The sequence below is a fragment of the Girardinichthys multiradiatus genome, chromosome 9, assembly GCF_021462225.1.
Source record: "Girardinichthys multiradiatus isolate DD_20200921_A chromosome 9, DD_fGirMul_XY1, whole genome shotgun sequence".
Classification (NCBI taxonomy): Eukaryota; Metazoa; Chordata; class Actinopteri; order Cyprinodontiformes; family Goodeidae; genus Girardinichthys; species Girardinichthys multiradiatus.
This window is the reverse complement of record NC_061802.1, coordinates 9,938,086-9,950,871: the sequence shown is the minus strand read 5'-3', so window position 1 is coordinate 9,950,871 and position 12,786 is coordinate 9,938,086. Positions and strand designations below refer to the sequence as shown.

The window sequence follows — 12,786 nt, the reverse complement described above, 5'->3', positions numbered from 1 at the left end:
CAGCAGCATAAGCATGTCGGACCCACATACATCACTTTTTAAAAAGACCAAATGTGCCATAGGGCTGCACAATATATCGCAAATATATCGTCATTCCAATGTCAGTGTGAGCAATATTCCCATTCACAAAGGGGTACTTAGAGTGCAGTAATTGTTGGGTTATATGTTTCCAAGTGTTATGAACTTGCATTTTAAATGCTAATGTAATATTTAGCCAGATGGACAGAGTGTTAAAGCCACAGATTCCTCACACCAGACACAAACCACAAAATTTGCCCAAATTTTTCAATGTCTCTGTTTGCTGGGTTTTGACTCAGCTGCTCCCAATCTCGCATGTCTCTTTAATCCACTGATCATCTCCTCAGTATACAGTATGTTCCCCTTTGGTTTAACCAGTCTCTGCTGGTTCATTCCATTGTCTTCCCTCCATGTCTCTGTTTTTCTGTTGCCACTGATTTTAGGTTCAGTCTTTTGTTTTTGGACTTGGACTGTTTTCATCAGTTTCAGTTTTTTGTGAGTTTCATTTTTTAATCATCTTTTTTTTCTTTCAAGTCTGCCTCCTGTCTGCCAAAATCAACAACGAATTATATAAAGTGTTTAAAATCATGTTTCTTTTTAAAATACAGAATTCAAAATTAAGGATCGTATAATGTTTTAACAGATAAATCACTTGCAGAATTCAAGTAACTCAGATGTGTGTTGGACATGAGGTGCACTTTGGAAATTCTGTCCTTGACAAGGCTGACAAAAAGGAACGTGGTCATATGTGCACAGTTTTGTAAGATGTAATCACACACAACTGTTTTATTCATTTTTGTAGGATTCAGTTAAAGGGATGATTCCTCTTTCCTTTACAACCTGCAGCATCAATTTCTAATTTAAACCCTCATTTCTGTCATAATTCATCCAGTCAGGTGTTGTTCTTACAGTTTTGAAAAATGGTTCTTTACATCAGGACCGGCAGTTTTCTGTTAATAAAAAAATTGTAAAAAAATGTTTGATATATTTTTGCCTCACTTTTTAATAGTTTCACTGCATCTGCTGTGTGGCTGAAGAGAAGACAACTGCTACCTGAAGCAGAAATATGTGTAAATTGCTTCCACCAGCAGGACTTGATTGGCACTATGGCTCCTGTATTTATTTAATGCAATCTGTGTGGCAAATCCAGTGCAGAGATAAAATATCGGGAGCAAAACAATTTCAAATGGAAGAGCTTCCACTGCTTTGTGAATTCCCCCCTAAAATATTGAGGTTGAATGAAGAAACACTCATATGGACCCAGCTATCCCTAGTAGTGATGGGGATCCCAGGCTCTGCCTGGTGGAGCCATTTATCTGTAGTCTGGACCTCTGTTCTGCATGGCTGGAAAGTCTGGAATTTAAATGAGCCCCCCTAACTAGTATTTCCCTCTTGCAACAGTATGTAGACACACACAAACAGCAGCATCACAACAGGTATGAGACAAGAAAACCACAGCTTCCTGTTGTAAAATGGGTTGCAAAGTTGAAAACAAATTTGATATATTTGTCAATCTGGAACTTTTGCTGAATTGGGGGAAATTTGGTATCTAATGTGATGTTAAAGGTGGCCTCACATGTAATAATTATATGTGGCAGGGGAAAAAAAATCTGAGCTTTTGACATATTTTTTATAATGTCCATTGAGATTATGCACTGAAACAGAAATCTTGGCTTTTGCTGCCTGATTTTACAATTCATTCACATTCACAGCTGTGCAGGCCATATGTTTTGTCTATCTTGAAGAGTAGTGAAAATACTTCTGCTTTTTACTTGTTTTTGTCCTTTTCTGTCCTATGTTAACACATACGGAAGTGCCCAAACTTATCCTCAAGTATCTCTTTGTTGTGACTAGCTCAGATATGCACAGAAAAATGGAGGTGATTGACTAAGAGCCTCTTATTTATTTGTCAGTCAAACAGCAAGCTAATACAGAACAGATTTGGCCTGTTGTTCACAAATAAGCGAGACAACTCTCAGAATGATAATAACAGAGCTGTTATTGGCAAGGAGGATGGTCTGGATGACAGATCCAAAAAAACGCAGTTTCTTTAAGCTGTGTTACTGTGTTTTGGTATCTTACAGGCACAGACCGAGCTGTGGCTGCAGGGCCTGCTGCCTGCCACTCCCTATGTCGTGTCTGTCCAGACGGTGGCCTACTGGGGACAGAAGAGGCTGAGAAGTCACAGAGCTCAGCTTTTTTTCACCACTATCATTCATGAAGGTAGAGCAAAAAATAATCAGCTTTCTCTCAAACTAAAGTTTAGCAGCCAAGAACAGAATTTCTGTACATTTTTCTTGAACTTTTCCACAATATTTTCCATTACAACCACCAACCTCAGTTTATTTTATAAGGATTTTATCTGGTAGACTAACACAAAATTAGTAAGTTATTGTGTGGTGGAAAGAAATGGATCAAGGTTTTCAAGAATTCTTTTTTACAAATAAAAACCTGAATGTGTGGCTTGCATTTGTAATGGGATTCCTTTACTCTGACACCCCGAAATAAAATCCTGTTCTGCCAATTGCCTTCAGAAGTCACCTAATTAGTAATTAGAGTCCACCTGTGTGTAATTTAACCTTGGCATATATCCAGGTGCTTTGTGTAGGCCTTAAAAGTTTGTTAGAAAACATCAGTGAACAAAGAGCACCATGAAGACCATGGACTCAGGAGGTGAGAGAAAAAGTTGTGGAGATGTTTAAGAGTTAGGTTATAAACATATTCCAAGCTTTGGGCGTCATACAAAGAACTGTTTAATTCCTTATCTAAAATTAAAAGGATTTGGCACAACTGAAAACCTACAAAGTTATGTCCACTTATATTAAAAGCTTGGATCTGTTGATAGGACAGCTGTTGGTCATGCTCTCCAAATCTGGCCTTTACTGAAAGGGTTGCAGTAAAAAACTTCAGCGTTCCTTTCAGTTTAATAGAACTATGTCGAGGACACAACAAGTAAGTGGAAGACAATAAGACAAAAATTAAACTTATTTGGCCCACGTGCTATGTGTGAAACTAACAGATAGCGTTAATTTTCACCCTGAACACACCATTCTCACAGTGAAACCTGATGCATCATACATCATGCTTTTCTTCAGCGAAAAGTTCAATTTCTTTTTCTATCATTTTAGAAAATAAAACTCACATAGATTCAGTCCACATAGAGTGAAATATTTTAAGCTACTTATACTTATTTCTTCTAATTTTGATGAGTATGACTTACAGATAATGAAAATCCAAAAGTCAGTGTCTCAGAAAATTTGAATATTACATAAGATCAATTAAAAAAAATTATGTTTGTAACAGATATGTCAGGCTTCTGTAAAGTATGTCTATGCCCTAAATACATGGTTGGGCCTTGTTTTTGATTAATTAGTACATCAATGTGGCATAGCATGGAGACGATCAGCCTGTGGTTTTGCTGAGGTGTAATGGGTTGCTTTGATAGTGTTGTGACTTATTTACAGTTGTATGTTGTTAAATATAAGTTACTTGATTATTATTATTGAGGAACTTGTATGATGAATGTGAGATCCAAATACACAGCTTGGAGTCCCTTGGAGTGCAGAGTGATACGTACGGGTGCCTGCTATGTCCAGTGCTGCTACAGCTCATTCCAGAAGACATAGCGCTTGCTTACACACAGCAACCAAACTCAACAAACGAATGGAAGGTCCCAGAGTTGATTCAGTTTCTGCAAAATGAAGTGCAAAGCAGAGAACGAGCGATTCAGCTTACCAGACCAGGCCACACGTCAAAGGACCTGAGCCCACAACAGAAGCATGTGGGCAAGCCATCCTACGCCTGCGATAAACCCAGAAAGTGGAACGTACCATCAGCCACTGCTTTGCACACAGCCAACGTCATGCCCCGGACCTGTGTGTATTGTGACAGTAGTGACCATAAACCAGAGAACTGTCCTGATTATACAATAAGTGCACGGAAGGATAAGCTGAAAAAATTAGGACAGTGTTATGTCTGCTTAGGTCCAAAACATATTGCAAAATACTGCAGAGTGAAGATTTTGTGCATCCAGTGCAATCGAAAACACCACTTGTCAGTTTGTGAGCTGTCTGAAGCTAAGCCAGATATTGACACCACCAGCAATAGTGAAGTTACAGAAGCTGTGTTGTCTTCATTGACAAGCTCAGTAAAAGTTAAGACGAATACTCACAACACAGTATTGCTCCAAACAGTTAAGACATGGGCTGTAGGCCCAAAGGAGAGAAAGATAACTTGTTGTCTGTTAGATAGAGGCAGCCAGCGTAGTTTCATTCACAGAAACATTGTCCAAGCCCTAGGACTGCCAGTTGTAAGGCAAGAGACACTAAACCTCCATGTTTTTGATTCTACCACTCCTCTAACAGAAAGACGCAATGTTGTGAGGGTTGAACTTGAGAACATGTGGAACACTAAACAGAAACTTGAGATAGAAGCTATAGAGACCCCTGAGGTGTGTACTGCTGTGATAAAGGTCCCAAGTGAGCCCATTCAAGCAGAGATTTTAAAAAAAGAGGGCTGCAACTTGCAGACTTTCCACTAGAGGGTGCTAATGAACAAGAGCTGCAGGTGTTAATAGGAGCAGACTACTACTGGCAGGCTGTTACTGGAAAGGTCCAAAGGGTCACAAATTCACCAGTGGCGGTTGAAAGCCTTTTTGGTTGGGCTTTACAGGGACCAGTGACTACCTCCAGTATTACTGACACCACGTGCATGCACATCAGTTTGACCGAAGACACTCAGCTCTCTAAGCAGTTACATGCATTCTGGGAGGTGGAGTCCCTTGGTATTGTAAACAAACAGTCAGAAAGCCCAGAGGACTCAGATGTTCTGCAAAGCTTTGAACAAACAACCACCTTTGAAAATGGACGCTACCAAGTTGAGTTACCCTGGCGATGTGACAAAGACCAGCTTCCAGACAACTTTAGGGTAGCAAAAAGACGCCTCGAGAGCTTAATGAGAAAGCTGATGCAACCTTGTTCGCCAGGTACAACAGTGTAATAGAGGACTACCTGCAAAAGGTTATCTGTGAGGTTTCAGATGGCAGTAAATGTGAAATATTACATGCCACACCACGCTGTTGTAAAAGAGGACAAGACCACAACTAAACTAAGAGTGGTATTTGATGCATCTTCATATGATAAAGGCAGTCCATCCCTCATTGACTGTCTGCACACCGGGCCTAACCTGAACCCGAACCTGCTGGATGTGCTCATTGAGTTCAGACTGCATGAGATAGCATTTACTGCTGATATAGCTAAGGCTTTTCTTCAGATCTCTCTTGCAGAAAAGGACAGAGACACTGTTAGGTTCTTGTGGATGCATGGACCTCAAGCTAAAGGCTGGGAAAATGAAGTACGTGTCCTGAGAATGAACAGAGTTGTTTTTGAATTGTCTCCAAGCCCATCCCTGCTTGCTGCCACCATTAGAAAACATCTCAAACACTTGGAAACAGAACAGCCAAGGACTCAGCTCTCAGAGAATCTATGTATGTAGATGACTTCATTGCAAGCTCACCTACTGTGCAGGAAGCTCTACATGTGACAACTGCAGCAAAAGGCATTCTCTCTCAGGCTGGCATGAACCTCTGCAAATGGGTTACCAACTCACCTGACCTGAGAGCTATGTGGAAGGAGACTGGAGTAGAGTGCACCAGGGATAAAGAGTCCTGTGGAAATGTCCTTAAAGTGCTGGGAGTCATTTGGAGACCGGAACAAGATAGTTTTGTGTTTGATCAAAGAAGGCTAATGGACATTTTAAAGGACAAGGGAAATACAAAGAGAAGTGTACTACAGACATCAGCCATTTTTGACCCTATTGGGTTTCTTACTCCATTTACAGAGTGAAGTGCCTTTTCCAAGAAATGTGGGAGAGAGGGCTCAGTTGGGATGAACCATTACTCACTGATTTGGCAGAGAAATGGGAACAGTGGTGTACAGAGCTACTACTGTTGCACCTGGTGGCCATTCCCAGGTGGTACCACATCGACATTCACCAAAAGTCCCTCAGTGTAAGGTTGCATGTTTACTGTGATGCAAGTGAAAAGGCTTACAGTGCTGTGGCGTATCTACAAGAACAAAATGACCAAGGAGAGACTGTTACCAGTTTCGTGGCCTCTAAGTCATGAGTTGCACCACTGAAGAAGATGACAATACCTCGCTTGGAGCTTATGGGTGCACTTATTGGAGCAAGATTAGGACACAGCCTTCTTAAACCACTTAACATGGAGAAAACTCAGCTCAATATGTGGACGGACTCAATGATCACTCTTCACTGGATCCGCAGCTCAGCCTAGCGATGGAGACCATTTGTGGCAAACAGAGTGAGTGAAATACAAAGGCTCACAAACCCATAGTTGTGGTCCCACTGTGCTGGCAAAATGAACCCTGCCGACCTGCCTTCGTGGGGTCAGCATGTACAGAGTCTTATTGAGAGCCAGCTGTGGTGGAATGGACCCACTTCACTGTCCACTGATGAAGGGGAACTGGGCATTTATAATGACTATGTAATCAATGAAGTAAACACTGAGCTGAAATCTAAGTATGATACTGTTGTACAGCTCACTGGCATTGAGCAAGCTGAACCTCTGTTAAACTTAGACAGGTACAGCAAGCTTAAGACTGTGCTAAGAATTACTGCATGGGTAAAACGGTTTGTTACCAACACAAGGTCTTGTCAGAAGGTTCAGGGAGAGTTAACTACAGAAGAACGTATTGCCCCTGAAATGTACTGGATAAAGGCTACACAAGAGAGTTGTTTTAGCTCTGAAATATCCCAGCTAAGGTCAAAGCAGTATCTGAAGGCAGCTTAGAAAATCAAAGATTTGAAACCATTTTTTGATGAAAATGGTCTACTGCGTGTGCAGGAAATGGGCTACAGGTGCCGCATTCCCCAGTCCTAGGCTACAGAGAAGCAGCACTGGACTGTTGCTCAGTGGTCCAAAGTACTTTTTTCGGATGAAAGCAAATTCTGCATGTCATTCAGAAATCAAGGTCAGAGTCTGCCAGAGTCTGGAGGAAGACTGGGGAGAAGGAAATGCCAAAATGCCAGAAGTCCAGTGTCAAGTACCCACAGTCAGTGATGGTCTGGGGTGCCGTGTCAGCTGCTGGTGTTGGTCCACTGTGTTTTATCAAGGGCAGGGTCAATGCAGCTAGCTATCAGGAGATTTTGGAGCACTTCATGCTTCCATCTGCTGAAAAGCTTTACGGAGATTAAGATTTCATTTTTCAGCATGACCTGGCACCTGCTCACAGTGCCAAAACCACTGGTAAATGGTTTACTGACCATGGTATCACTGTGCTCAATTGGCCTGCCAACTCTCCTGACCTGAACCCCATAGAGAATCTGTGGGATATTGTGAAGAGAACGTTGAGAGACTCAAGACCCAACACTCTGGATGAGCTAAAGGCCGCTATCGAAGCATCCTGGGCCTCCATAAGACCTCAGCAGTGCCACAGGCTGATTGCCTCCATGCCACGCCGCATTGAAGCAGTCATTTCTGCAAAAGGATTCCCGACCAAGTATTGAGTGCATAACTGTACATGATTATTTGAAGGTTGACGTTTTTTTGTATTAAAAACACTTTTCTTTTATTGGTCAGATGAAATATGCTAATTTTGTGAGATAGGAATTTTGGGTTTTCATGAGCTGTATGCCAAAATCATCCGTATTAAGACAATAAAAGACCTGAAATATTTCAGTTAGTGTGCAATGAATCTAAAATATATGATTGTTAAATTTTCATCATTACATTATGGAAAATAATGAACTTTATCACAATATGCTAATATTTTGAGAAGGACCTGTACAGTGTTTTTACAACAGAGAAAAACATGGTTGAATTATTGCAAATACACTGCCTGGCCAAAAAAAAAGTCGCCACCTGGATTTAACTAAGCAAATAGGTATGAACCTCCCATTCCCATTGGATAATTACTGCATGAGTTGATGATTATGTTTCAGCTGGCAACAAATTATTTAACCCCATCTGGTGCAATGAGTTGCTTCTCATTTCTTAAGCAACCATGTCAAAAGACACATCCCTGAAAAGATGTCTGTTTCAGCAGGGTCAAATTATTGGCATGCATCAAGCAGAGAAAAGATCTAAGGAGACTGCAGAAACTACCAAAATTGGGTTAAGAACTGTCCAACGCATTATTACAAAGATTCAGATGATGAGGTTCATAGCTCGTTTAGAGAGCCTTTTAATGATATGCTAATTTTGTGAGATAGGAATTTTGGGTTTTCATGAGCTGTATGCCAAAATCATCCGTATTAAGACAATGAAAGACCTGAAATATTTCAGTTAGTGTGCAATGAATCTAAAATACATGAATGTTAAATTTTCATCATTACATTATAGAAAATAATGAACTTTATCACAATATGCTAATTTTTTTAGAAGGACCTGTAGTCCTCCATGCCCTGACGCTCAGGACGGGATAAATTATATAACCTACTGGTTGGCAACGGTGCTCCAGGGAGCAGATCGTTGGCGAAGTCATAGCGCCAATGCGGTGGGAGAGAAAAGGCTTGTTGTTTACTAAACGCCATCTTCAAGTCGTGGTATTCAGCTGGCACGTTTGACAGCTTGTTGGGGTCCGCCTCCTCGGGAGATGCCGGTGTGGCGCCAGGAGGAATAGCTGACTGTAAACAAGAGGAGAGACAGTTTGAGGACCAAGACAGAATGCTTGCTTTTGCCCACTCTAGATGAGGATTGTGTAATTTCAACCAGCTATGACCCAGAATGATGGAAGAATGTAAAATGGGGAAGATGTAGAAAGACTTAGTCTCACGATGGTTACCTGAGATGATAAGCTGAATGGGTTTGGTCTGGTGAGTAATTCTGGAGAGCTCTCCGCCATCTAAAGCTGTAATCTTCAGAGGCGTGGGCAGCTCCTCGGTCCCAATCCCCAATTGCTCTATGAGACTTCGGTCTATTAGGTCCCGTTCACATCCAGAATCAATAAGGGCAGACAGGTTGTAGGAGGGGTTTTGGAGCTGAATCTTGGCTGTAGGTGTTAGACGGGAAGGTGATGTAACTGGGGATAGGTCCGTCAGACTCCCTGTCTTTAGTGACAGACCCAATCTTTTGGTTGCAAAGTACAGGATGCTAAAAAGTTTTCAGGGGAGCCGCAGTATAGACAGAGGTTCGCCGCCCTTCTCCTATGTCTCTCTTCTGAGGAGAGGTGGGCACAACCCATCTGCATGGGTTCGGGTTCTGATGTTACGTTAACTTGTATGGGGCCTGAGGTGGCTTCGGGACCGGAGCGCCAGCACTTCTTCCTGTGAGTGATCCGTCCTGCCTAAATCTTCTTCTCTCTCTCCACCTGTTGTCTAATCTGACAGCCAGGGTAATAAAATCATTAAGAGAGTCAATTTCATCTAATGTGGCTAGTTCATCCTTTAAGAATTCGTTTAGGGCCTGAAAAAAGGCCACCTTCAGGACACTGGAATCCCATCCAGACGGCACGGCAAGTGTTCAAAACTCTATAGAAAACTCGGAGACTGACTTGAGACCCTGCTTCAAGTTCCACAATTTGCGGGACAGACTAATTTGGTCCATCTCCTCGGAAAAGGTTAATCTAAATTCGTCGATGAAGTCTTTGTAAGTAAAACCAAAACAAGTTGGATCTCGGAACCTTGCCTCCGCCCACCGTAGGGCCTTTCCAGTTAACAAACACAAGATGAATGAGATCTTCGTGTTATCATGGGGTGACCGATTAAACACTAGGAAACATTGTAATAGAAAGCCGCCACAACCCGTCTCTCCAGAGAACTTCTCCGGTTTGGGGGAAGTGACGTCACGGTGGGTCGAGGACTGGGAGATCGGAGGGGCAGCTGTACCCTCCAGTGGCGAGGAGGCCGGGCTGGGCTACAGGCTCTGCAGGAGTCCTGCCATCTGTTCCAGACATTGGTTTGAGGCGGCAAGCTGTTCATGGAGAGATCGAAGCATTGTGTCATGAGACTGAATTAGCTGGTGTTGCTCAGCCAATTCCCTCCTGAGCAGGTCTGCAGGGTCAGTTTGACCTGAGTGTTATAGATATTTGTTTGACCCACATGCATAACCACACTCAGGAGACAGGAAAACAGTTTAACAGGTTTTTTAATCTGGTCTTGTTCTGAGGTTCACAGAGAGCAATGGTCTGGTCTCACTGACAGGCTCACCTAGCTTCTCGGTAAGCTCTGGAAGAAGAGTGCAGGTGGGTAAACTTGGAGTCAGGTGGGGAAATATTTCAATAAGTTACAGTCGGCTTACTTGTTGCTATGGGAGCTAGGAGCTGGGAGGAAACTTCTAGTTGGGGTCTTTAGAGCAGGAGTCCGGGAGAGGTCCAATAACAGAGCTGATGTGTTTCTTTGTCTCAGGTTGACAATCCTACTGAAGCCACAGGGTCTACCGAATTTAAGGGTCAAGCTGCCAGGCAGATTGTTGGGTAATCAAAAGGTAGAACTGTAAATCTTGAAAGTTTCTTGGGGTTTCCGGGTCAGGGGGCAGCCTTTAAGCCGTCCGCACCCCACAGGTAGAAGCTCTGAAGCAAAGCAAGAATACAAGGAGGGTTAGTTCTTCTTAGTATAAGCGATATATAAATCACGTAACTTGAGGCTCGAGGTTTACCACGTTGGCACAACACTCAGGCAATGAAGGACTGGTGGCTGGCTCCCTTCATACTCCTCATCTGGTAGACACAATCAGCTGCAGATGTGAAACACCTGTCACTGGATCCGCTCCTTAACTCCATGGCGACCTCAGGTGGTAAAAATAGGGAAAAAGAAAACCCACACTCCCAAGCCCCAACAGACGTATAGCAAATATAATTTGGCATCCCTAAATGACCTAAAAGTGGAAAAAAAAAAGTTTAATTTGAAACAGCTGTAAAATAAAGGCTATGTATATTTTTATAAAGTACATTTAAATATCTGTTTTCAACTGTACACACATTTACATTAAATTAAGTGTGTATCCATGTTCAGTTCAGCAAACCGAAACTGTAAAAACTATTTGCACTCTTGTCATTAAAGGCGAAGACTTCTCCAATGAGCTCCCCTCTTCCTCGTCGTCCTCATCCCTACCCTCCTCTCCCTCTCAAGCATCCTCCTCACCCTCCTCCCATAAGCATCCTGAGATTTCCCGTCTCGCTCATGTAGATTTGCCTCCAAATCCCTCTGAAAATCTACGCCTGGAGGTTGCTGCCCCTCATTTTCACAACAATCAGCTGCAGGTGAAGGTGTTCTGGAAGTGGTCTCATCATGGTAAGCCGATGTGAAGCACTAAACTGCAGAAAATACTTTGGTTTGAACAGAAAATCAATACTAATATACTTTTTTCTGTATAATAGCCAGGCAGATACATAGAGGTCCTTACATTCTGAGGTGGCATCCACACGCCTGCAGTACAAATGTCTCAAGTGCAGGCAGAACAACAACAGTGGAGGTATACATTGACTGTGTATGAAGTGAAGAATAGATGCTTTGTTATTTTTTGCACTTTTGTGTCAAGGTGTGTTTTGTAGATCAGAGATCAGATTTCATCACAGTAATTTAAAAATTTCTGGAGTGTTGTGTGCCTTCTTTTTCTTTTGCCTTCATCTTAGACATACAGACATTTATTACCATCTTTGTTTATACATATCACATGAAATAATCATTCACATTTTTATTAAGTAAAATCACTTCAATTTTTCCTACTAATAAATTTACTGCAAATTGTATCTGTCTCTATCATATGTTTTGGTTTTTTGTCATGGGGGAGAGCACTGTGATTTTAATGTAACAAAACAAAAACCTTTGCAAAAACTTTACTGTGCTAACAGTAGTGTATGCAATAAAACTGACTGAAAAATATCTGAAAAAATGTATGCAGAATTATCTAAGCTGTAGACACTGCATTGAGGTTTGTTATGTCCACAAATGTATTCGATTGTATTGTATTCGATTCTCAATTGAATTTAGGTCTGGACTTTGACAGGGCCTTTATAACACATGTAAACAATTGAATTTTAGCTCTGGCTGTATGTTTAGTCTTCTGCTGGACAGTGAATTCTGCCCCAGTTTTCCAGGATTGCTTTTTTGGCTTTATCTATTTTCAAATAAACTCTTACCTGCTTCCTTGTCTTGCTAAAGGAAAGCATCTTCATACCATGTGGGAATGGTATGTTAGGAGGGTGTGCTATATTTGTATATCTCTGCAGCTCCTCCTGAGTTACCAAAGATTAATGTTCTCTTTGCCCAACTTGTCAGTTTAGGTGGATAAATATGTCTTTGTAAGTTTGAAGTTGTGCTCTGCTTTCCACTTTTAGATGATGAATTTAAAAGCGCTCTGAGATTTGTAGTTTATGTGTTGCTGTATCATATTAAATCCTAATAAAATGCATAGAGGTTTGTGTTTGAAGCATGAAAACAAATCTGAAAAAGCTCAGTATGAATGGTTTTGCAAGGCACTCTAAGGGTTAAGCTTAACAAATCTGTATAAGCTGTTGTAAATTACATTGGTTGTTCTTTTTTGCTCAAAACTAGACACCCTCTGTTGAGGCAATGTTGAGCCAGAGCCGTAACATTTCATCCAAGACATGTCATATAAAACTGCTGTGTGCAATTTGATGAGTTTACAGAAAAACATTCCAGGTTGTTTAGAACAGTTACATTTGTTGCCTTGTGAAGCTGCCAGAGTGTGTCAAAAGTATGTTATATTGTATTGAACAAGTGTTTCCAATAGACAGGTGCTGAGACAATAAGAAGAGAAGATATACATGATTTTTGCATCCTTAGAAAATG

General features: G+C 41.6%; 1 protein-coding gene across 1 annotated transcript in view; it reads left to right on the top strand.

Annotated features, from left to right (window-relative positions):
- Positions 1 to 12,786, top strand: part of anos1b (anosmin 1b) — a 98,504-nt gene that overhangs the window by 79,429 nt on the left and 6,289 nt on the right. The window contains exons 9-11 of the mRNA XM_047375832.1: positions 2,103 to 2,241; positions 11,035 to 11,265; positions 11,352 to 11,446. Of these exons, the coding sequence (XP_047231788.1) occupies positions 2,103 to 2,241; positions 11,035 to 11,265; positions 11,352 to 11,446 (465 nt within the window). The remainder of the gene's footprint in view (positions 1 to 2,102; positions 2,242 to 11,034; positions 11,266 to 11,351; positions 11,447 to 12,786) is intronic.